We start from the raw sequence: 26,283 nt of genomic DNA, 5'->3' as shown, positions 1-26,283 counted from the left end.
GTCCTATATTCGTAGGCCAAAAGACACGTTCTTGAACCCTTGTCAATGCAATGTACAAGTGTTAGTTTTCTAATTAGTTTTGGTCTTTTGATAAAATCTTGTAAATATTTGATTCAAATTGTCAGTTTTGTGCTTTTTTTTTTTTTTTTTTTTTTTTTTTTAAAAAAAAACAAATTAAAATCATTTTGTTAGCACAAAAATTGCGGTTGCCCATATGGGTTTTGTTATTTAATTAGTTTATACTAATATTTTCCCTTGACTTCAGAAATTAAAAAATAAAAAATTAAAATCATTTTGTTAGCACAAAAATTGCGGTTGCCCATATGGGTTTTGTTATTTAATTAGTTTATACTAATATTTTCCCTTGACTTCAGAAATTAATGCAGGCCAAGGTTGACATTGTTTTATACTTCATACTTTATATATTGCCCCATCGTGCAGGTCAAGGTTGACTTAGTTTTATTCTCCATGCGTCATATTTGGACGTCATGATTTCATAAAAGATTACAAATTTGATGATGATAGTTTATGGTTTTACCTAATAATATATATATAATAATGAATGAGATCTTAGACATTCACATTTCCTTACTACAATTTTCCTAGATAATTAATCAATGCTTAATATGATTTGTCAACGCTGGTTTCTTTATCCTTACGTTGACTACTTTAATACAGCATGTGATTACATGTTTCGTTTATCCTCTTTACGTTGACTACTTTAATACAGCATGTGACTACATATTTACATGTTTCGCTAGCTAGCTCATGCACTCATAACAAGGTGTCAATAAATAACTATATCGCATGGAATAACATTTAAGTTGAAATTATCTTTTTAATTCCTTCGTTATATATTTCTTAGGATGCACCTTTACCTAGAATGAGACGGTGTGTTCTCGCAGGTCTAAATACAACTGTGAAAACCTAAAATAACAAGCACAAGTATGCAAGGTCAGGTTTGTACAACAACGTAACAATATCAAATGTTAAGTTTGTCTTCTTTCCGTAAACACAACATAAATGCATGGCCGGCTGAAGCTATAAGCCATTTAGGGAATGGCTACTTGAGAACGGCCCCATCAAAATATCCCTCCTCTTTTTCATGGTAATTTTATTTTATTTTTTATTTTTAAAATTATTTTATATGTGTGTGTGTGATCTACATATATATTTACATGGGTCCTTCAAAGCAAAGTTAAACAAATTGAATAATGCAACACTATCTAAAATAGAGTTGCCAGTGATACACACCTATGGTATGCAAATAGGGTATATACCTATAAGTTCTTAAAAGTACATAATCTTTAATTTTTTGTGCAAATAAGGGCTTCAATTAAAAAACTAAAGTGCCCCTATGTATTTGGAAAGAAAGAAAGAAAAAAGTACGTGAAAAACATTTATCCCATTATTTTTGGCCCAATGGAGAGGCGACATGTGGTAAGTTCCAATGAGTTTGCCACATTGGATTGATACTTTAAATGTCCAAAAGATGAAGATATGATGTGGAATTGTTGAAAATAGATTGTATGCGATCCACCAATAAAGAGGAAGTATGTGGCGAGTTCCAATAGAACTTGCCACACTGGATCACAACTCTGATCATTCATTTAAGGTATTAAAGCTGTGTAAGAAATCAAAGACAAATGGGCCAGTACAATCCTACCATGTTGAGTTTTCTATTTTAAAAGGAAAGAAGTGAGTCCTATTAGGACTTGCCATCTTTTATCTTTAAAGCGATGGCCCACATTTTCCCTATTTGGAATGAATGGAAATACTACTATACAACCTTACGTAGTCATCCAAGACAAGATCCATCCAACCAATAGTGATTTAGGAGTGTTTTTATTTTTTATTTTTTTTATTTATTTTTAAAGGAAAGCTTGTGTATAGATTGAATATAATGTACAAGGAGCCCCAAAGACAAGAGAAACACCATACAAACATAAGCCATAAACATAATGTTGGGGCACAGTGGAAGCAAAAGAAAGAATGAAAAACAATAATTCAAACTACAATACAAGATATATACGTGGTTCACCCAAAATCAGGGTTACATTCACGGATGAGAAGAGATTCATTATATATGTAAAGATATTACAATAGTAGAGAATTTCAACATCAGACTATGCACACAAACTCTTGATCGAGTTCTCCGTGTACTCCACGAGACTCTTTCTCGTCATCAGTCGTACTCCCTCATGAGGCTACATCTCTCTCAACTCATAACTCTCAACAATAGCCTAAGTGTCTATTTATAGAGTCACATACCCAATTCCTTGGTGGGCAAGGATTACAATTTTTTAGAGTCCAATTCATGTCTCAATAAGAAATTACCATAAAAATACACTTTAAATAGAAACTAATAATAATGGGAACTTGAGACATAATTTATAACAATCTCCATATTGACTCAAATTTCATTACGTCAATCATCGTTTCTCATGACAATTGAATCAGGACAATTCTCTACAACTTCAATCTTCTCAATCTTATTGCAAAACTTGGATTATCCCCACTATACGTTACTCAATTAGTCAAACCCCAAGGCTCTATCTTGACTACTCAAGCTCCATGTCATGTAACCAAGCCGATTGACCCCACCTACCGCTGAAACCCGTTGTAGCACATGTTGATTACAGTACCAACGCCTCTTTTTGGGTGCGCTGGAATAAGTGTAATTCTACCAGTACTTTAAGAGCTGGTATAGAGCTCGGAATAGTACCAGCGCTATTTAAAAGACCACTAGTAAATGGCCTTCCATTCCCTCCCTTTTTTCCCCCTTCCCTCCAATTTTTCTCTTCCCCCCACTTTTTCCCTCCCTTATTTATCTATACAGAATATTTGGTGCCTAAACTGTGTCGTTTTTTTTGGGTCCATTAACACCCACTTTCCCATTCATCCGTCTCCCCTTTTGGTTCGTCCCTCAGCCTTCTCTGCCTCTCCGCTCTATCTTGATCTCTGTTCTATCTCGATCTCTATCTCAGCTGAAGCACTTCTTCAGCTCATCGTAGGCTCTCAACCCTCTCTCTCTCTACCACCACCACCATCATCCTCCCCTTCTTTCCACCTACAATTTAGAGTACCTCAAATTTAGATTCTCTCTCTTCCGCTCACGGATCCTACTCATCTTCTCTCTCTTGGTGGTAAGTACCCCCCTTTCTCTCTATATTATATAGATACACACACACACACACATATACAGTATACATGTTTGCTTTTCTTGTTCTTTAATAAAAGAAACAGAAAATTAGAACCTAGGGTTTGTAACACAAGAAATGCTAGATATGTTGTTATTGATATCTGAAATTAGGGTTCGAAAAGGTATGAGGGTCCTTTATTTTCTTCTAATTCATATTATATCCATATAAATTTATCAATTTGTTATTGAGTTGCTGATTATTGAACAGTAAGAGCCTTATGAGGATGAAGTAAAATGCTAAATTAAGAAATAATTTAGTAAATAAGCAATCTGATTTGTTACATAGATTTCGTAATCTTTGATGACAATTGGTGCTTAGAAATTCTCTTCTCGCAGCTTTTTTTTGCTATATTTCTCATTGCACATGTCAATGAGAGTTTTGGGTTGAGCCTGGTACTGTTGAACTCTTGACAAAATTTCTTGTGAGTGCTTAGAGCCTCTTCCATGGCTGTTCTCGGCTTTTCGTTCAGCCTCTCTTTTACAGCTTCGGAACAAAGGCCGCAAACCCAGTTGTCAAAGTGAGTTGCCTTCACTTTTATGATGTAGTTTGGAGTGCAATCCTCTTTGAGGCCACAGCATTCACATTCTACATGCTTAACTTCATCAATTGTAGCAAAGTTTTCAAAGTCCTTCCCAATTCTATCTACTTGAAAGGAAACATTAGAGACTGTCTTCCTAAGCTTTTGCTGATCCTGTTAAATCACAGAGAGAGAGAGAGAGAGTTTAACCATTAGCTCAATACACTAGCAAACAAAGGAGAGGTTAATGTAAAATTGCATGGAAATGATGTATATATATTGAGAGAAAAAAATACTTAAGGTTCTTTAGAAAGTTTAAAAAAAAAAAAAAAAAAAAAAAAAATCACTTTGGTGTCATATCTTTAGCACGTGAATGCACAATGACACATTAAACGTGTGTGTGTGTGTGTGTGAGAGAGAGAGAGAGAGAGAGAGAGCTAATTAGCTCTTTCTTTCAATTGTATAACACATGAAAGAAGAATCATTTCTTTAGCACACGAATGCACAATGAAACATTAAACCACCTTCAGCCATTGTGTGTGTGTGTGTGAGAGAGAGAGAGATATTTAGCTTATTCATATGAGATTGCGCAAGTTGTGTACACAATAATCTATACTGATTTTCTGAATCTGTTCGCTCTTAGCAGTTAATGCTAATAAGAAATTGGGACTTGATCCGTGGGCGAAATTTAGTTCTCTAGATACATCTAGTTGTTTTATTTGTGAAATTAAGGTGGCAGATTAGGAAGGTAATTGATGATTGGAACTAAGTTGAGAGACTGGCTCTAGGTGCGAAAATCATAGCTTCGTAAATTGACTAAAGCTGAGAATATATGAAGTATGCTGAGCTGCTTTGAATGTCACTCGTATTGGCTATTCCACTGGGTTTTCTAGATCCTGCACTAAAGGTGATGGTACCTGGTTGAGAAGAGTTGATATGGTGAAAGCATAATTTGAACAGCTTCTTATGGGGTTCTTGGATCGAAGTTTTATACTTTATTTCTGAATGCATGACGAAGCATTTAGGCACTCTTGACTGATAGACAAGGTCTAATTTTGGCCTCTACTAATCCCAACATCTAGATATATTTTAAGGTTACATTTCTATTACTTTTTTAACCAATTTTTTTGCATTCAACTTTTTCTTATATATCCTTTTCAATAGATAATATAGCCAATTTATTCAATTTTCTTACTGCTGCGTTGTGTTGCATTTTAATGAAAAACAATATATTTTTTTTAATAATCAATATTCACATGTGCATATGGGTGTTTGGGCATATGTAAATAATTACTTGGTCAGATTTGTGTTTTCATATAATATTCGGTTTCTTTTTTTGTCAAATACAATTTTGTTCTCTTGTTTGCCTTCCACTTGAACAAAAAATTATGTTTTTGTATGCTACAAGACACTAAGCTTGCTATGTTCTTGCTATTGCTGACAGTGTGACCACTATAATTCAGCCTTTGTCTCGGTTTCCTTTGCATTAGCAATCAAGAAGGGGATAACTCGCATTTGATTAGCTAATATTCTTTGAAGGTATTGATGATTGCTTTTCCTACTTTTTAATTTTTTACCAAAACAGAATGGTTTTATATAATTTCCATTGGACAACCAAAAATACCCTAAAGTTTTGAGATATTTTTTATTTCTTTTTATTGATTTTTCCTGGATTGTGCACTGCCTTCTTTAAACAATTTGATTGCATTCTCTTAAATGAATTCTCACTTTTTTGTTTTCTTTTCCAGGAAGGATAAATAATAAGCTGACAATGAAATGAACGATTAGTGAAGTGGAAAAAGTGAGTGAACAAGATACCGAAACTTCAACTTTAAAATCATCCCAACCACCGCCGAAGAAGAGACAGGGCCCGACACAATGCAAGAATGTCGTAAGCATGACAACTTTATTACCGTTAAGATATAGAGATCATCTTATATAGTTTACATAATTAGACTATATTCAATATGAAGGAGAAAAAAGGATTTCTATCTTTAGTTTTGTACTAAACATTTACAATTGTTAATTTTTGTTTAGGATTAATAAGTTTGGACAGCTGATCGGCCCTGGAAGTGGTACATATACTAATTATTTGGGAACACTTGCCCAGAATGCTAATTTAGCTCCTTTGTGCTACAAAACTTAGTGGGAGATGCCTAAACGGCTGAAGGAGGATATGTGGAACGTTGTAAAGGTAAAACCCTTCAATGATATTAAAATAATTTTTATGGAAAAAGTGGATTAACATGCAGCAATTATCACATTTTCAGGGAAAGTATGATGTGAGAATCATGTCAAAACATTGGACAATATCCTTCATCGGAAAAAAATGGAGGGGGTACAAGTGTGAATTAAAAAGTGAATATTACTCGGTTAGGGATACAGATGCAGAAAGATTGGCAAACCTACCACCCGAGGTTGAAAAGGAGCATTGGGAATTTTTGGTTAGGCATTGGGGTATGCATATGGCGAAGGTAATCCTCCATCTACCAATTTTGTTTAAAGTCAATGAGTTTAATTTATAGTTTACTAGCTTTCAGTCATTATTTTAGGTGGAATGTTAGAACGTTTATTTTTTCTCACTTTTTGTAGGGGGTCAGTGAAAAAAACAAAGAACGTCGTGGGAAGCAGACAATGATGCATACTACAGGGACAAAAAGCTTTGCACGTGTCTCTGCCGAGGTTAGTTGAAGTTTTGGCAATATAAATTATTTCAGTTCTTATGTCGTTGAATGATTATAAATGTTAGTGGTAAATAATAATATATATCATAATGTCTTTATTTCTTTTATAGATTGAGGAAGACGAAGGTATTCAGTGTTCTCGTGCAGATTTATTCATTCGCACACATATAAATAAGGATGGCAAAGCTACTGATGCTGCTGCTTCGGAGATGATTGTAAGTTTTCATGCTTCCATTTTGCAAAAAGGGGATCACGTGCCTTGAAGTGACCAATTTTTAAACTTTTTGTAGTGTATTAGGGGGTCACATGCCTTGAAGTGACCAATTTTTCAATCATCAGCCTGTGTGGAGGCATTTTAATTTCATTGTTTATCATCGGTCCGTGTGGAGGCAATTTACTTTCTTGTATTTGTTGAAAAGCATGGGAGTATGGGATCATTGTATGTGGAGGCTTCTTGTTGATTGATTTGTGTTGTGGAGAAGTATTTGCTATTTGTTGTTTGTTGTTTGTGTTAATTTCTTACTCGTACCAGTGCAATGGTCTTTTGAATCATGGTAAAAGTATGATATACACATATAAAATTATAAGTATGATATACACATGTATAGTTTTTGGTCATCCTTGCATTTTCAATCATTGTAAAAGTATGATATACACATATATAGTTGTATTTCAGAATGGCCAGCACATAACAATGTAACTTGCTCATTGATAGTGCAAAAAACCAAAGGGAAATTGTTACCTATCCTAATGAACTTCACTTAATAGCAACCAAATTTGATGTTTTTTTTTTTCTTTTTTTTTTTTTTTTTTTTTTTGTAAGCCCCAAAAAATAAAAAAAATAATTTTAAAAAAATATTTTACATTCAAATAAACAAACAGAGCCTAAAAGTAAGACTCTTTTTGTGAGCAAATTATGTTTAGAAGATTGTGTTTTACTTTAATTCATACGGCGAGAGAGAAAAATGATGGTGCCTTTGGAAGACAACACTACCAGCGCTGGTAAAGTGAGCAGCCATCCCGATGTTCCCTCATTGAAATCAAAACCTGCATGTCCTTTTGTTTTTCAAATTTCCCTCTCTTCTCTTTATACATGTTTTGTGAGCAGATAAATGTTCATGGTTAGAAGCAAAAATTAGCATGACCTATTTGGCCGAATGACAATTCGGCATTAGAATGCTTGCCTACTTCTCCATAATAAATGGAAGAAGAATATTGTATCATTCCTAATTTGGGATTAGATGTATTCCAATATACGTTTAAAATTGTATTAATATTTTTTTCTTGGCTTCATGCTCCATGAAAATAGCTTAGAACCTGGAATTTTTTGACAGCCAGTTCAATTCTTCTGCAATTTACTATTATTATTATTATTATTATTCTAAATTTAGCTGCAAAGAAATGGAGTTTAAGTAGGGCTGAATATACAAGAATTTACAACTCAATTAGGATTGCACTACTTAATCAGTTTGTTGATGGCACTTCGGCCTCTCCATTGCAACTGTTACTGCACAAATTACTTTGATTATTTCCTTCCCTTTCTTTCCTATTTTCTCTCCTTCATAATGTTCTACTTTTTAGATTTTTATGTTACAAATGTTTTAAAGTAAACTATTAGATACGTTTGGATACAAGAATATTGTCTAAGAATGTTGCATTACAAAAAATAAATAAATAAATAAATTAGGAACAAATGCTCTGGGTGTGGCCAAGAAAATCGCCCTGAATTCTTCAATTTAATGTGTTCCATGGGTAGTTTCGTTGTTCGCTGATATACAACTGTCTTTTCATTAAGAATAAACATATTTCAAATTTTAATACTATGGAATTGGTGTTTTGAAGATGAATTGGGGTAAAGTAAAAAATCATATTTCTCTAATTCAAAATCCTCATTTCCACTTTTATGTTTTCAAATGCAATGGCAAGTATATTATTTAAAGTCCATAATAGTAATTATATGTATAACAGTTTCTGGATTCCTGATCTATCATTCATTTTATTAGATTTGCCTGGATGTTTCATAGCAGTATGTCATGGTAGTTCAAACTTTTTTTTTTTGGGCAGAAAAACATAAAAGAACTTCAAAAAAGTTACTCTGACTCGCCTATTGGCAGTTCCAATGATTTGTTCTCCATTGTGAGGAGAGAAGAGAGAACTGGTCGTGTGCGGATGCTTGGCTTCGGGCCTACACCAAGCGATGTTTGGGGGCCTCTCCTAGTAAAGCTGAATTGATTTATAATGCGAAAAAATCTGATGATGAGGCACGTGCTGTACGTGTAGAGTTGCAAGAGACCATTTAAAAAATGCAAATCGACTATGACAACAAGTTGGAAAATTTACGAGCCAACTATGATGACAAGTTGGAAAATTTACAACAACATGTGGCTATGCTAATGCAGATGCAACAACAAAATTGTAGTGGACAAGTATATTTATTATTAGTTTTACTCTTTACTAAATATATGTTTACTTATGCCAAGATTTTATGCATTTTGTTTTCTTATTTTGAAGGGTTTTGATTCTTTAAATGCTCCTCTTAGAGTATTCCTAAATTCATTTTCTAGTCATGATGCCAATTCAGTTAAGGTTATAAACTTTTAATTTCTCTTATATATAAGTTAAATTTTCATTTATTATAATGTGTCTGCAATGAATTTATAAAAAATGTAGGGTAATTTAAATCAAATGGGCAAGAAGACTTGTTGAAGTTGAAGATGGGGTTGTGGCTGTGCTTTCTGAATTTCCTTTGCCTTGGTTGGGTTCTTTTTGAAAAACTTGTACTACGTTTGTAAAAAATTCTTAATTCTTTTTGTCTGACATTTAGTAGCTTTATTTAGACAATTTGGATGGTATATTGGCAGGTTAACTTGTGGTTGTATTAGTATATATTTTAGCTTTTTGGTTGACATTTACCAGCTTAACTTGTGGTTGTATTAGTAGCCAATTTCGATGGTAATTTTCATATTAGCAGGGTTAACTTGTGGTTATATTATGTAAAAATAATTTGGGTGGTATTTTTAACTTGTGTTATATTGGATGACAATTAGTAGTTGGTAGTTGTATTGATATTTTTTTTCTAAAAACTATAAGGAAAAAAAAAAAAAACAAAAAACCCCTTTACTAGCGCTCTTTTGAGAAGTGCTGGCATAGGGAGGGAGTAAAAAAAAAAATTTAAAAAAAATTAAAATTACCCTTTATCAATGCTTTATCAAAAAGTGTTGGTAAATACACTCTACCAGCGCTTTTGCCAGAAAGCGCTGGTAAAGTCCTTTTACTAGCGTTTTTTCAGAAAGAATTACCAGCGCTTTTAAAGACTTTTACCAGCGCTTTTGAGCGCTGATAAAAGCCAGAACTATTGTAGTGGGATCTCTTTCACCTTTGGCTCTAATATCAGTTGTTGGGGCATAGCGGAAGCAAAAGAAAGAAATAAAACAACAATTTAAACCACAACACAAGATATATATGTGGTTCACCCAAAATCAGGGTTACATCCACGGATGAGGATAAATTCACTATATGTAGAGATATTACAATAGTAAAGAATATCAACATCGGACCATGCACACAAACTCTTGACCAAGTTCTCTGTATACTCCACTAGGCTCCCTCTCGCCATCAGTGTTCACTTTACCAAACTTGTAACTCACCCCTACTATCAACGTACTCCCTCATGAGGCTGCATCTTTCTCAACTCACAACTCTCAACAATAGCCTAAGTGTCTATCTATAGAGTCACATACCCAATTCCTTTGTGGAGAAGGATTACAATTTCTTAGAACTCAATTCACGTCTCAATAAGAAATTACCATAAAAAATACACTCTAAAATAGAAACTAATAATAATGGGAATTTGAGATATAATTGTGATACCCCTTGGATCAGAGACACGGGTTGATCAGGCCCAGGCCCAAACCCGAGTGAATATCAAACAATTAATATTTTAAAGTGAACACAGAATGCAAGATGAATTTAAGAAATAATAGTTTAAGCTGAAAGAAATCTAAAATATAAAATCTTTTAAAATTAAATACTTAAAATCCTAGATAATAATAATCCAACTCCAAAACCTCTAAGGATACAACTCGGGAATCCATCCTGTGGACCCCTAATAAGAAAATCAAACTAAACTGAAAAACTAAAAGAAAACCATATGAATAGAGCTCCTATGTCGTCGGAAGAATGAGTGGTCGCCTCTACTCAGCATGAACAAGCTCAACCCTGGAACTGACGTACACCTGAAAAATAGGAGTGGGTCAACCCCACGAACAAGTTTTATCCTACTACAATCTAAGTAGAGACTCGATACGCATATACACTCTAACCAACTCAACAATAACTATATAATCCGTGTCTATATATATATATATATATATCCACCCTATGGACTCTCACTGGACTATGATACGGGTCTCAACCTGAGTAGAAGGTAACATGCAAAACGCACCTGAGTGGGTATGACTACCTAAGTCTAACAGGGTACACCTCAACCAGCATAGCCAGCTACGCGTCCTATTGCATATAAGCTCCCTAACCGTTGACTCTGAGACTCAAGCTCAAGTCACGGTATCATAATAATATATTTAAAATCCGTTCCTATCCATCCATAGGAAATCCAGTAAGTCTTTCAGCTTATTCAACCGCACAGACTTATATAAGAGATCCAGTAAGTCGTTCAGCTTATTCAACCGCATAGACTTAAATATAAGGAGAATTATGTTTTTATAATCTGTACCCTTATGCCAAAATAGGTAGGATTTAGCACTTTGGGCTAATCCAAACCTAGTATGTTACCGTCCCATACCGATGCATACAATCCAATCCATCCAGCAGTTGATAGAACAAATAACAATTATAACAATCAACTAATCTATAAAATCCACAATTGATAATAGAAATATTAAAACATAAGTATCAATTGTTCCATATCAAGCCTGCTAAAATTTCGTAAATTAACAGTCTTGATCAAAACCACTTCGCACAATACATTAATTGATTTTACAGATTATACATGTAAACTAATTACCTCCAAGCAAGCATAACAGAATATAAGAGTTCACATGCTTAGTTTTATAACACTGTAACACAATTAACTGTCAAAGCATTACTAAGAATTGTTATCCTAAGATTTAAACAATTTAAAGTACTATCCATCCAGAAACAGTAAACCGCTTTAATTCCAAATAAGCCTATTATAATATAAATATTCACACACTTATTTAATATCACAAGAACCTGATTAACAGAGAAATTTACTCAAAGAATTTCTATTTAAGATTTTAAGAAATTTAAAAATCCTTTCCATCCAAAAACAATAAACTAGTTTAAAAAATAATTGTCTACGGTTCAAGCCCGAGCATCCGTTGATTTATTTTTCGTTAATCCAATCTTTGAAGGGTTAATAAGACTCAGAACACCTCAAAATACCCAATTATAGCTTCCTCCATAATCTTGAAAATCCCAAAATCCAAGTTCCGTAGCTAAACAGGTTGCAGAAAAACCAAAACTGGAACCCAACTGAAAGAGCCTGCTCTTCTTTGCTAGGAGCCGGCTCCAAGTCCCCTAAGAGCCTGGTCTTTGCTTTTAAGAGCTTGCTCTTTGTTTCCAAAGAGCCTGCTCTTTAAACTTTGAGCCGTCTCTCTTCATGTGTCATCATTGTTTTCAATTCCGGTGAGTTTCTAATGAACTGACCTTTATCCTTAGGGTTCCTAAATGTTTAAATTAGATTCCAGCGTGATTAAGAAATATTTTAATTCCTTATTCAATTAACGATATCAATTAAACATGAATTGTGACATAAAGAATTTAAACCGGGATAATTTTCCATTCATGAATGTGTTGTTCAAGTGATCACCCACGCGAACTATATTCAGTTTAATATTTTCCCCAAGGTGTTCCAGAACTAATTTAAAGGTTTTAATCATCATCTATCATCAATTAAACCATGGGATAAGCAGGGAAATTAAAACAAGCAAATAACAGTTCATAAAACACATACTGCTAGAAAAACATACAAACATGCGAACTAGTTCAATTTTTAGTGTTTCATCTTCCCCCGGAGTTGTATTAGACGTGCAAAGAACACGAGCCAAAGGAAAAGAACTAGGATTAGAATTTGCCTTTGAGACTTTTGTTCAAAATCTCTACATAGTCTTCAAAAGTTCCGGCGATTCCTACTGAAATCCCTCCTATGTTCTTTCTCTACCTCCACAGACATGAATAGGGTTCTAAAACCCTAGGCCTAACTTTATTAAGTTTATTTATAGAGTTATACAAAACCTAAATTAATTCAAGCCCTAACAGAATCCTAATTGGCCTAGAGAAAACTTAATTAAAACCTGCGTCGGCTACATACGTGACTTCTAAAAGCAAAAACCCTAATTATATTTTCATAACTAATAATTAATTAAAACATTTAATAATCAATTCAATTAAAGGAAAACAATAAATTTTACTAAAGAAAACATAATGCAAACAAATCAAATAATTTAATTAAATTAAACAAGTCATGTAACTTAAACACACAATTAAATAAGTAACAAGCAATTCAAATAAACAATTAAATAATTTAAAATTCAATTAAAACAAATCAAACAATTTACAATTAATTCACAATTAAATAAAAAGAAATTCACCATTAAATAAATAAAACGCAACTTAAACAATAAAATAAATTCTAGGTTTATCCTTTTAAATTAGGGGTATTACATTCTTCTCCCTTAACAAAAGGAATTCCGACCTCAGAATTCGCTCTTACCTTCTTCGCATAATTCAGGAAACTACGAGCGAATGACATCCTTCCATTCCCAAGTAGACTCAGCCTCATTGTGATTAGTCCACTGAACACGAACCAAAGGGATAACCTTATTACGAAGGATTTGATCCCGACGGTCAACAATACGACACGGTGGCTCTAAATAAGTCGCATCCGGCTGTAACTCAATCTCCCCAATATTGAGATGCTGATACCGATTCTTATCTCGTAGAAATTTCCGCAACATGGAAACATGGAACACATTGTGAACGCGATCTAAAGTATCCGGAAGTGATAATCTATAAGCAACAGCTCTAACGTGATCCGTGATTATAAATGGACCGACAAACCGCGGTGACAACTTACCTTTCTTCCCAAAGCGCATAACACCTTTCATAGGCAACACTTTGAGTAAAACCTGATCTCTAACCCTAAACTCCAAAGCACGAGTACGCCGATCAACATAACTCTTTTGCTTACTCTGAGCAGTACGCATGCGATCCCGAATAAGAGCAATCTTCTCAGAAGTATCCTTAATAAACTCAGGACCCAAGAATCTGCTCTTTCCAACCTCCATCCAACAAACAGGCGATCGACACGGTCGACCGTATAATGCCTCAAATGGTGCCATACCAATAGTCTTCTGGAAACTATTATTGTAAGCAAACTCCACAAGCGGCAAATAATCCTCCCAATGGCCCTTGATATCAAAAACATACGACCGAAGCATATCTTCCATAATTTGATTCACCTTCTCAGTCTATCCATCAGTCTGAGGATGATAAGTAGTGCTAAGATGCAATTCTGTACCTAAAGCCTGCTGAAAGCTCTTCCAAAATCCAGACAAAAAGTTCGAATCCTTGTCCGATATAATAGACAATGGAACACTATGTAGCTTTACAATCTCTGAAATGTAAAGCCTCGCCAACTGCTCTGAAGTGAAGTCAGTGCGAATAAGTTGGAAATGAGCTGATTTGGTCAACCTATCCACGATGACCCAAATGGAATTGTGACCCTTGAAAGAAGTGGGCAATCCCTCCACAAAGTCCATAAAAATGCTCTCCCATTTCCACTCCGGTATCGGTAGTAGTTGTAGAGCTCCTGGTGGCCTCTGATGATCATTCTTAACCATCTGATAAGTACTACACTGAGAAACAAACAGAGCAATGTCCCTCTTCATACCTGCCCACCAAAACTGCCGCTTCATATCCTGATACACCTTGTCTCCGCCTGGATGAACCGAAAACTCAGAATGATGAGTCTCTGTCATCACGTCCTTCCTCAAATCATCAGCAGAAGGTACCACTAAGCGTCCCTTGTACCCCAAGCCTTCGTCAGTCCCAACATGGTAAAATGGAACCTCCCCAGAAGCTATCTCTGTAACTTTGTTGATACACTGTTGATCGGTGAATTGTGCTTGCAAAACCTTGCAAATGATGGAAGGAGTAACCACCATGCAAGCCATAAAAGCATCCGACAACTCGTCTACATTCTTCAAAGCATTCCACTCAGTGGTAAATAAGGCAGAAAGGCTACCAATAGGTCAGCGACTGAGTGCATCTGCCACCACATTCGCTTTCCCTGGATGATATTGTATAGAAAAGTGATAATCCTTTAAAAACTCCAACCATCTGCGCTGTCTCATATTCAACTCCCGCTGAGTGAATAAATACTACAGACTTTTGTGATCAGTGAATAATATAAAGGACTTACCCAACAGATAATGCCTCCATATGCGCAAGGCAAAGACCACAACTGCTAATTCCAAATCATGTGTTGGATAATTAAGCTCATGAGGCTTAAGCTTCCGAGATCCATATGAAATCGGTCGCTCTTTCTGCATCAAAACACATCCAAGACCCTGCAAAGAAGCATCTGTATAGACTAGATACTCTATCCCTCTCTGTGGAGTAGCCAGAACCGGTGCGGAAGTCAACTTAGTCTTCAGCTCATCAAAAGCTCGCTGACAGTGTTCATCCCACACGAACTCTACACCCTTTTTAGTTAGGTGAGTGAGTGGTCCAGCTATCTTAGAGAACCCCTGGATGAACCTCCGATAATATCCCGCCAAACCGAGGAAACTCCGAATCTCAGTAGGTGAAGTAGGCTGTCCCCACTCAACCACGGTTGAAACCTTGGCTGGATCTACTGCTATCCCCCTTTCGGACACCACGTGACCCAGAAACTTCACTTCCCGCTGCCAAAATTCACACTTCTCGAACTTGGCAAATAACTGGTGTTCACGAAGCGTCAGCAATACTATGCGAAGATGTCTCACATGATCATCCTCTGACCGAGAATAGATCAAGATATCATCAATAAAGACAATAACAAAATGATCCAAATAAGCCCTGAAGACTCTGTTCATTAAGTCCATGGACATTGCTGGTGCGTTAATCGTCCCAAACGGCATGACACGAAACTCACAAGAAATGCTGTCTTAGGAATATCCTGCTCCCTAACCCTCAGTTGATGATACCCAGAATGCAAATCAATCTTGGAGAAATATGTGGCTCCCCTTAACTGATCAAACAAATCATCGATCCTGGGTAGCAGATACTTGTTACGAATAGTAACCTTGTTCAACTCTCTGTAATCAATACACAGGTGAAACAAACCATCCTTCTTTTTCACAAACAAAACTGGTGCTCCCCAGGGTGAAGTACTCCTACGAATGAAACCCTGGCTGAGTAATTGCTGAATTTGATCCCTCATCTCTTTTATCTCTACTGGTGCCATCCTATACGGTGCCCTAGCAATAGGCGTAGTGCCTGGAGCTAAGTCAATCACAAAGTCGATCTCGCGACTAGGTGGCAACCCTGGAATCTCCTTAAATATATTCGGAAAGTCCTGTACAATTGGTATACGATCCAATGATACAGTAACCTCCTCCTCTGTTTCCTCCTCCACATGAAACAAATACGTGCTACCGCCCCCATTAGAATGTGGCATAGCTACAACATACATATCCTGACCAGGTATGATGAACACAATAGACCTATCAAAACAATTAACTTGGGCATGGTAGTGAGATAACCAATCCATCCCAAATATCACGTCATAAGTGTGCATGTCCAGGACCAGTAGATTGGCTAAAAATCTGAGTCTGCCAACATCTAGTGTCACAGGCCCATCACTCTTATGTAAAATGGCTGTATCGCCCAATGGTGTAGAAATACTCTGAGGTCTAGTGCATACCCTTATCCTCATCCCAGATAAAACAATAAAAGTTCTAGCTACAAATGAGTGTGTAGCACTCATATCAAATAAAACACGTCTATGCAAACCATAAATAGGAAACTTACCCTCAACAACCTGAGGTGCCTGAACATCCTGTGGCACGGGGTTGTACACCCTGCCATAGTGTAACTGCTGTTTTGCCTGTCCTTGAGTCTGCGGCGGTACCGGTAAAGCCAGATGTGTCTGTCCCTGAATCCGTGGAACCTGTGGAGCTGGTGGAGGCACTGGCGCCCTCTGTCCTGGCTGCACATATTGTCCCTTTCCCTGTCTTGCTTTAGGACACTGCCTGGTAGTATGACCTTATTCTCTATAAGTGTAACAACTACCCAGGAAAGTACCAAATGGCCTCCTCTGTTGATTAGCCAGTGGCTGACCCTGTCCTGCCTGTGGTCCCCTATTCGGCTACCTCTGAATAGGTGCCCCATTCCTGTGAGCATCTGAACCACCCTTGTGCTTCTTCCAAGGCTGTTGTCCCTGGAACTTGCCCTTGTCATTCTGTTGGTGACCATTGCCATTCCCCTTTTTAGCTGACTGATTAACAGAGTCTTTATCACCCCGCTTCTCACCACGAGCCTGTCTGAAGTCCACGGTAAACTGATACTGCTATAGAGCAGCGTTTACCACCTGAACATATATAGTATAAGCTGGACCACCTGTAATAGCTCTCTTGATAGACCACATTAGTTCCTTAACGAAACTGTTGCGCTTCTTCTCCTCTGTATCCACCTCCTCCGGTGCAAAAAGAGACAAGCATGTGAACTGCTGCTCATACTCTGCCACTGTCATGTTCCCTTGCTACAGATTAAGAAACTCAGTATTCATGGCCGCCCCGACTGCATAAGGGAAGTACTTCTCATCAAAGCGTGCACTAAACAGATCATAGTTCAATGACATCCTCTCCTCTGCGGTGGTAACTGACTTAAGAGTGTGCAATTAAGGCGAGGGCCAAGTTTTACATTTATAAAAGCCACTACTACCTTCACTAAAAATATAGTTAGGGTGAGTAGGGATCGTCCTAAGGGATTGGAGTTGTACTTGGTTGTGGAATCGCTATTAGGGTCAGTAGGTCGAGTGATCAAACAAATGGTTAGTTGGTTGATTAAACTAAAGAGCAAATTAAACTAAATAATTGAATGCAATAAGGAGTAAGAAAGAGAGAGGAAAATCTTGGGTTGTAGAGATCACCACCAAGCAATGCTTTTCTACACCCTTAACTAGTGACTAATGAGGGAAATGTGTGTTGCAATATTGATGTGTGTGTGTGTGTGTGTGTTTGGTTGATTCAATTAGCAAGGGTGACCAATTAAGCATACATTGTCTAATCAACATGTGAAAAGCACAATATATCTAACAATTAAGTATATATTGTCTAAATAGCATGTGAAAAGCACAACATATTTAGCAAGTCATTAATCCTTTTATTAAGCTCACAAGCCAAATACACTACAAGGTTAGAGACATATGCTACTTGCATTCAAAAGTATGGAACATCAAACAACAAGTATGGATTATCCTCTCATCTAACAACTATGCTACCACTACACTATAATTAAGCTAATGACATGAAATTAAACTAATTAAGCTAAGAGAGAGGCACAATCTATCAAGAAATGAGCATGGACCATCTAGAAAATGACAAGAGTATTCCTTTAAGCACTATATTTTGACAATCTCTAGATCTATAACATTAATACACATAGACATGCATCAATAACACAAGAAATAGAGACAAACACATGAACATCTATTCTAGCATACATAGACATATGGATAGAATGAAATGATCAATTGGAAGCATTAAACTACATAAATCATTGAATAAACAAGATCTATATATATATAAGTGCCAAAACATGTATTACAACACTAATTCCTCAATAATACACAAAATCAAGATGTAGAAAGCATGCTTGGGGCTAACTCTAGCCCCAAGAGGATGTCTAGCCACTCATGGTAGTGCTTCTCCAACCCTCAAGGGCTAACTCCATGGTAGAGATTTGCTCCTTAGATGATGAAGAGTCTCCAATGGTGTCTCTAGCCTCCTCCTCCTCCTCTAAGCTTGCTCTCCAAGAGATGATATGATATGGTATGATGTGATATTAGCTCTCCCTTGTAAAAAGCAATCCTTATCCTTATATAGGTAAGTCAAATGACACCCAAAATGAGCTGGAGTCGTGCACACAATATTCTCCAATGATTGGATAAAGGACAACTTTCAATGAGCTGGAAATTTAACTTTTTCACACTGGAGGAAGTTTGAAGGATCGAACCTTGGACTTGGATCTATCGAACATGGCTGAGATCCATCGAACTTAGGCTAGATCGATCTTCATTAGTGGCGCTTTTTGGATAAAGATAAATCTGAGATATTTTGAAGATATTTTTGGGAAAAGGACAAAAGTGGTTGGTAGGGTGGTATAACTAGATAAGGTCAATCATTTGGATAAGGACAAAGCAGTTCGATTAATCGAAGAATGATGTTGGATCGATCAAACTTTTGAGATCTCTAAAAATGTCATTATGGCTCTGATCTATCTTGAAGTGCTGAGATTGATCATGTTGGATCAATCGAACTTTGATCTGAGATCGATTGAAGATGTTGATTTCCACCTTTTTCTTCTTTTTACTTCCACTTGGCTCCTTTCTTTGATTTATCCTAGAATTACTTCATTTCTACTCTTATTTTGCTGAGTTAGCTTATTTTCGGGATAAGTGCCTGAAAATGGAAATAATACGAAATCAATCTAAAACGGTAAAGTAAGATAGATAAAGGTTCTAGAATGCTTAAGCTTAAGGAGTTTAAATACGCACTTTTCAGTACTCATCACACCCCCAAACTTAAATATTGCTATTCCCTAGTAATGAACTAGAAAGTAAAGGAATGAAATGAACAACTATACAACTATGAATCTAGAAAACAATAAATGGATAACGCCACTTTCGTAGGGAACACGATTGCATTTAGCATATGCAACAAGCCTTTTAAACCCCTAGGTTACCCCTAGTGGATGAGTGAAGTCTCGTGAGGGTTTCCAGAAATGGTACCCACAAACATTAAGCTCATTCTTTCAGAAGAGGCACCAATATTGCAAGCAAGCATTGGGAGAAAACTACTTCAAGTATACAATGTTTCAAACATTTCCGAGCAACCTCCCAAAATCTCAATATCAAGCCAACAAATATGGTCCTCCACACATCAAGAAAATGATCATGCAAATCAAAACAACTCTAGAATCCTTTTGAGTGGACCGGCATCAAATGTGTTACTATCTTAGCCAACTAAAGAATTAATCACATCCTTACCCTCAAACTAGCACACAGATCTAGTACCGATCATCAAGACAAAAAGTGGATTTTTTATTAAAGCTTTATTGTTCTAGGTGCGCTTATTCTTTTCACTCAAATTTTTTTTTTTTATTATTTTTATTGAGGATCAAAGATGGAAGCATGGTGCAATGTATTGATCTATTAAGCTTTTTAGTGATTCATAAGGTTGAGCGTTAGGTCAATGACTCCCAAACCAGATGGTTTTAGGGCACTAAGTGTTCAAACACCCCTACAGACTTAGAAGCTCAAATCAACTAGGCTACAAATCAAGATAACCTCCATCTAATCATTTCCCACTTCTCACCATTTGGGAGAAGTCCTCACTTTTTATTTATTTATTTATTTATTTTTTATTTTTTGAATTCAATTATTAACCTAGAGTTTGGGCCCTCCACCTTTCGGCACGATAAGTTCAGTGCTTGATGAGGCTAGAATCCTGGCTACTTAGTGAAAATGGGTTGTTATCCATCTTTATCAAGAATGAAAGCTTTCAATGCACTACTAGCCCAATTGGGATATAACCAATTCAATAATCAACAAAGCATGTACCCCACAAATGAATGCTAGTGTGCGCCTGTGCTAGTGTAGAATCCTAGAGTGAATCTCAAAACAATCACAAAATCAAGATGATGTGGACCATAAGTGCAAGCATGATATCAATCTTTAAAAAAAAATTTTTAAAAATTTATTCCTAAATGGCATCCACAAGACATACAAGAAGTATTGGACTCTTAAATCAAACAATTTTTAAATTTTAAGCAATATAGTCCTCGAAAAATCAAAATAATAGCTAATCATGGATCTCAAATCTCAATCATACATTTAAAGTTCAACTTTAAGTAGAATGAAACAAGACACCTTACCCCCAAACTTAAACCACACATTGTTCTCAATGTACAATGAGAACAATGAAAAAGATGGAAAGAGTATACCGTGGTGATAAAGACATGAAGCTCGGTAGTGATCCACTTCGAAAGACGTCTTCCCCAAACTTGGAATCAACAACCTACTTGAATAACTACACTAGCAAACTCACATCAAATATCAAATGGGATAAGAATAATCAAGCATTCTAAGGCAATATATCACAAGATAAAAGAGAGATATGAGATCAAGCCCTACCTAAATCATAAAATATGCATGACCACACATAAGGGCACTATGGTGAAAATTATTATTATTATTATTATTATTATTTTTTATTTTTATTTTTTTAAACAAAATGAAATAAAATAAAATAAAATAAAAATTTTTGGATTTTTGAAAATTAAAAAGTCAAATAGAGTCAAACCCAAGTCAAAATAGAGAATTGAAGAGCTGAGATCGATTTGAACAAAATATTCGATCAATCAGACAGAGGGCAAAAATATGTAGGTTTTTGATTCAAAAATTTGGCTAAGTGTTAGAACTTGATGATCGATCGAACATTGGAGTTAGATCGATCGAAGAACTTCTGATTGATCTTGAAATGTTTTGATCGATGAGACAGAGAGGTGAAATATGCAGGTTGATGCAAGCTCAAAATTTTTCTAAGCGTTGGATCATGAGATCGATCAAACTTTGAAGTTGGATCGATCGAAGGTCTCCTGATTGATCTAAGAATAGGCTCAAACGATGGGACAGAGAGGTGATTTAGATGCAGGTGGATGCAGATGGAAAATTTTTCTAAGTGTTGGATGCAGGTGGAAATTCGATCGATTGAACTCTCTACTGAGATCGATCGAACTTATGCAAAATGCTCAATCACAACATAAAAATCATGCAATCCTAATCACAGTTCCTATCAATGCATATGAACCAAAACAAGTATCTAAACTTCGCAAGAAATGAAATTTAAGATAGAAATGAGGGAGGAATATGGTTTTGACACCCTACGAAATATTTTTGCTAGTCTTTAATGTCTCTAGCAAGACATTGAGCTCTTTTAGCCCGGATCAAAGATCTTGTAATGCATCCCCTCCTTGTTGGGGTGATAGATGCTTTGAACTCCACCCAACAAATGGTTCTTTGAAGAACTTGTTGGATTAAGCTCAAACGAAACTTCTGATCCCTTGCCAATGCAATCTTTTATGTGTTCATACACCGGGTCAACTAGATGTGCAGCTTCCAAATGTCTTTGAAAGACTTAACCCTCGATGTAAGGTTTCAACCTCTGTCCATTAACCTTAAAAATGTTTCCTTTCTTCAAATTTTTGATTTCAACCGCCCCATGAGGTGCAACAGAGACGATTTCATAAGGACCCTCCCATTTGGTTCTCAATTTCCCAGGAAAGAGTTTCAGTCTAGAGTTGAAAAGCCAGGCTTTTTGATCGGGTTCCAAAGGCTTTTTCACAATATGCTTATCATGAAAGGCTTTGGTTCTTTCTTTGTAGAGTTTGGCATTATCATAAGCATTGTGTCTTAATTCTTCTAACTCACTCAATTGAAGTAGCCTATTCTCTCCGGCTTTATCAAGGTCAAAATTGAGTTTTTTAACCGCCCACAAGGCTTTATGCTCTAACTCAATCGGAAGATGGCAAGGCTTTCCATAAACAAGCCTATAAGGAGACATGCCAATGGGAGTCTTGTATGCCGTCCGATAAGCCCACAAAGCATCATTTAGCTTCCTTGACTAATCCTTCCGGGTGATGTTAACCGTTTTCTCAAGAATATGCTTAATTTCCTGGTTAGACACTTCAACTTGCCCACTTGTTTGAGGATGGTAGGGAGTGGCTACCTTATAAGTGACAGAGTACTTAAGAAATAAGTGCCTCAAGAATTGATTACAAAAATGTTTTCCCCCGTCACTTATTATAGCCCTTGGCATACCAAAATGAGTAAAGATATTGGATTTAATGAATTAGTGGTCATTTGTTTTGGTAGCACATGCTTCCACCCACTTGGAAACATAATCAACAGCAAGAAGAATGTATTGAAAACCATAGGACATAGGAAATGGACCAATAAAATCAATGCCCCGTATATCAAAGATCTCGACAACAAGTATATTAGTCAAGGGCATCATATCTCTTCTAGACATTGTCCCCATCTTTTGACATCTCTCATATGATTTACAAAAATTGTAGACATCTCTATGAATAGTGGGCCAAAAGAGCCCACTTTGAAGAACCTTCAAAGTGGTCTTCTTTGCACTAAAATGCCCACCACATGCAAGAGTGTGACAAAACACTAGGACGCTTGGAATTTCACTCTTCGGAATGCATCTTCTCACAATTTGATCTGGACAATATCGGTATAAGACAGGGTCTTCCCAATAGTAATTCCGGAAGTTGGCAAAGAAACGATTCTTTTCGTTCTTTGACCAAGAAGTTGGTAGCTTGCCTATTGCCAAATAATTCACAATGTCAGCAGACCAAGGCATTTTTCCATTAGAAATTTGAAAGAGTTGTTCATCCAGAAAAGAGTTATAGATTGGTAGACTAGGGAAAGGCTCTATCGATAACCTAAAAAGATGACCGGCAACCACATTTTCGGTGCCTTTCTTGTCCTTGATTTCAAAATCGAATTCCTGAAGAAGCAAAATCCATCTAATTAGCCTAGGTTTTGTTTCCCTTTTTGTCAATAGATGTCTCAAGGTGGCATGATCAGAATAAACAACAACCTTGGACCCGAAGAGATAGGAACGAAATTTATCAAGAGTATACACTACGGCAGTAATTCTTTCTTGGTAGTGGAGTAATTCAATTGAGCTCCCGAGAAAGTTTTACTTGCATAGTAGATGGCACAAGGAAGCTTACCCACTCTTTGTCCCAAAACTACCCCCATGGCATAATCAGAAGCATCACATATGATTTCAAATGGCAATGACCAATTGGGAGGTTGCATGATAGAAGCAGATGATAATAATTTACGCAAATTATGAAAAGCATCTAGGCATGCTTGGTTAAAGACAAAAGGAGTTTCCTTGGCAAGAAGGTTGCACAAGGATCGAGTAATTTTGCTAAAGTCTTTGATAAAACGGTGGTAAAAGCTAGCATGACTTAGAAAGGAGCGAACCTCTCTCACCGTTAAAGGTGGAGGCAATTCAAAAATAAGGTCGACCTTCGCTTTATCTACTTCTATTCCTCTCCTTGAGATAACGTGACCTAAAACAATACCCTCTTAAACCATAAAATGGCTTTTTTCCCAGCTAAGTACAAGGTTAGTTTCACAACATCTCTTAAGCACTAGATCTAAATTGTTGAGGCATGCATTAAATGAAGACCCAAAAATAGAAAAATCATCCATGAAAACCTCTAGATACTCTTCCACCATATCCGAGAAAATTGACATCATACACCTTTGGAATGTGGTGGGTGCATTGCACAAACCAAAAGGCATCCGTCTATAAGCAAATGTGACGAATGGACATGTAAAGGTGGTTTTCTCTTGGTCTAGTGGGTCGAGGGCTACTTGATTGTACCCTGAATAGCCATCAAGGAAGCAATAATATTGTTGCCCGGCCAATCTCTCTAGAATTTGATTAATGAATGGCAAAGGAAAGTGATCCTTTCTAGTGGCGGCATTCAATTTGCGGTAATCAATGCATACACGCCATGAATTGGCGGTACACTTAGAGATTTCCTCACCCTTTGCATTCTCAACCACCGTAATCTCCGATTTTTTGGGAACTACTTGAGTTGGACTCACCTATTTGGTATCGGAGATTGGGTAAATGATTCCGGTATCTAAGAGTTTGACAACTTTTTTCTTAACTACCTCCTTCATGTTTGGATTAAGTCTCCTTTGGGCATCCCTAAAGGGTTTTGCATCATCTTCCATAAGTATGTGATGCATACAAATAGAAGGGTCAATTCCCTTAAGATCCACCACACTCCATCCTATGGCTTCCTTATTATCTTTAAGCACACTTAAGAGAGCATCTTCTTGGTCTTTTTCAAGACTTGAAGAAATGATAACCGGAAGAGTCTCTTTTGGTCCTAAGAATGCATACTTGAGATTGGAAGGTAGAGTTTTAAGCTTAAGAATTGGTGGAGAGACTAAAGATGAGACCGGTGGAGTGCTAGAGAGTGGAGGAAAGGTTCTATTGGAGTTTTCCAAGATGGAAAATCTAAGCTTGCAATAGATTCTATGAGATTGCTTACTTCATTCATTGATTTTTCATCATCAAATCCACAACTTCCATACATTTTAAGAAGACAAGAAGCAAGAGGATCATCGGATAAAAGAGATGAAAGACTATCCTCAATTTGTTGTTTCATTACCATTGTTGCAATTGATTCCTCAACAACCTCATCTAACACATCAACAAGGCAACACTCATCTTCATCTACGGGATGTCGACTTGCATGGAAAACATTAAGTTTGATCATCATGTTGCCAAAAGAAAGGTCCATAATCCTGGATCTACAATCAATTGTTGCATTTGCGGTGGCAAGGAATGGTCTTCCTAAGATGATTGGGATGTGGTTAGAGGGATTAGCAACCGGTTCGGTATCAAGAACTACAAAATCAACCGGAAAGTATAATTTATCCACTTTGACAAGGATGTCCTCAACCATGCCCCTAGGTGTTTTGACGGATCTATCGGCTATTTGAAGCACTACCAAGGTTGGCTTCAATTCATTCAACCCTAATTGGACATATACGGAGTAAGGAATCAAATTAACACTTGCACCTAAGTCAAGAAGAGCTCTACGAATTTCATGGGTCCCGATTACACTGGAAATAGTCGAAGCATCGGGATCTTTGAACTTAAGTGGAGTGTTTTGTTGAAGAATGGAGCTCACTTGCTCCGTGAGGAACACTTTTTTAGGGCTTAGTCCCTTGCTCTTCCTCTTTTGTGTGTAAAGATCTTTCAAGAATTTCGCATAAAGTGGAATTTGCTTAATGGCATCCAAAAGAGGAAGATTAATGTTGACTTGCTTAAAAACTTCCATTATGTCATGTGTTTTCCCTTCTTGCCTCCCATAAGGTGAAGTTTCTTTTAAAGCATAAGGGAATGGAGCTTTTGGCTCACAAGACTTTGTAATTTGAGAGGATGATAGAGAAGATTGAGAGTTCTGGTTAGGAACATTTTCATAGGGAATTGGATGGGTGACAACTTTAGGTTGCACCGATTCAGTATCTTCCTTTGGTAGTTCAACCCTATTGTCCACTTGCTTACCACTTCTCAAGGTGGTGATGGCTTGCGCTTGAGCTTGAGAAGAACACCCCGATGTAGGGTTTGCTTCCACACAAAATTGGGCTTTTGGATTCCTCTCAGGTTGACTAGGCAATTTCCCAATTTCTCTTGCATTCAATGCATTAGCTATAGTCCCAATTTGGGATTCAAACTTTAATATGGAGCGAGAGTGGGAATGCAACAAGTTGGTATCCTTCTCTAAGCTACCCAAGGCCATCAAAACCTTATCTTCAAATGTAGAATTACTAGAAAGTGCTTGAGGATAATGAAAGCTAACTTGGGAATCATACATTTGAGGATGTGAGAGGTCATTCATTCTTTAATGATGGAAAGAAGAAGAAGAAACATACCCTTGAGGACCTCCATTTTTTTTATGAGTGGAATATATTTTCTTTGAAAATTTTTAGCTTGATAAGGGCTTTAGCTTTCTTTCCTCA

At 36.6% G+C, this 26,283-nt stretch overlaps 1 protein-coding gene across 8 annotated transcripts in view; it reads left to right on the top strand.

Moving 5' to 3' along the window:
* Positions 1-2,877: 2,877 nt before the first annotated feature.
* Positions 2,878-26,283, top strand: part of LOC132306662 (uncharacterized) — a 40,284-nt gene continuing 16,878 nt past the window's right edge. The window contains exons 1-10 of one of the 8 annotated variants that reach the window (XM_059804153.1): positions 2,878-3,146; positions 5,165-5,259; positions 5,469-5,611; positions 5,758-5,914; positions 5,991-6,194; positions 6,313-6,402; positions 6,515-6,619; positions 8,469-8,830; positions 8,916-8,984; positions 9,075-9,381. In XM_059804153.1, coding sequence (XP_059660136.1) covers positions 5,873-5,914; positions 5,991-6,194; positions 6,313-6,402; positions 6,515-6,619; positions 8,469-8,636 — 609 coding nt within the window. In that variant the 5' untranslated portion in view covers positions 2,878-3,146; positions 5,165-5,259; positions 5,469-5,611; positions 5,758-5,872 and the 3' untranslated portion in view covers positions 8,637-8,830; positions 8,916-8,984; positions 9,075-9,381. Of the gene's footprint in view, positions 3,147-5,164; positions 5,260-5,468; positions 5,612-5,757; positions 5,915-5,990; positions 6,195-6,312; positions 6,403-6,514; positions 6,620-8,468; positions 8,991-9,074; positions 9,382-26,283 lie in introns of those variants that run through there. The other 7 variants (XM_059804152.1, XM_059804150.1, XM_059804151.1 and 4 more) reach the window with 7 other exon arrangements.

This window comes from Cornus florida, unplaced genomic scaffold (assembly GCF_030987335.1).
Source record: "Cornus florida cultivar Cherokee Brave unplaced genomic scaffold, ASM3098733v1 CherokeeBrave_3.0.0_Hap2_Chr05, whole genome shotgun sequence".
NCBI classification, from domain to species: domain Eukaryota; kingdom Viridiplantae; phylum Streptophyta; class Magnoliopsida; order Cornales; family Cornaceae; genus Cornus; species Cornus florida.
This window is presented reverse-complemented; position numbering and strand designations above follow the sequence as displayed.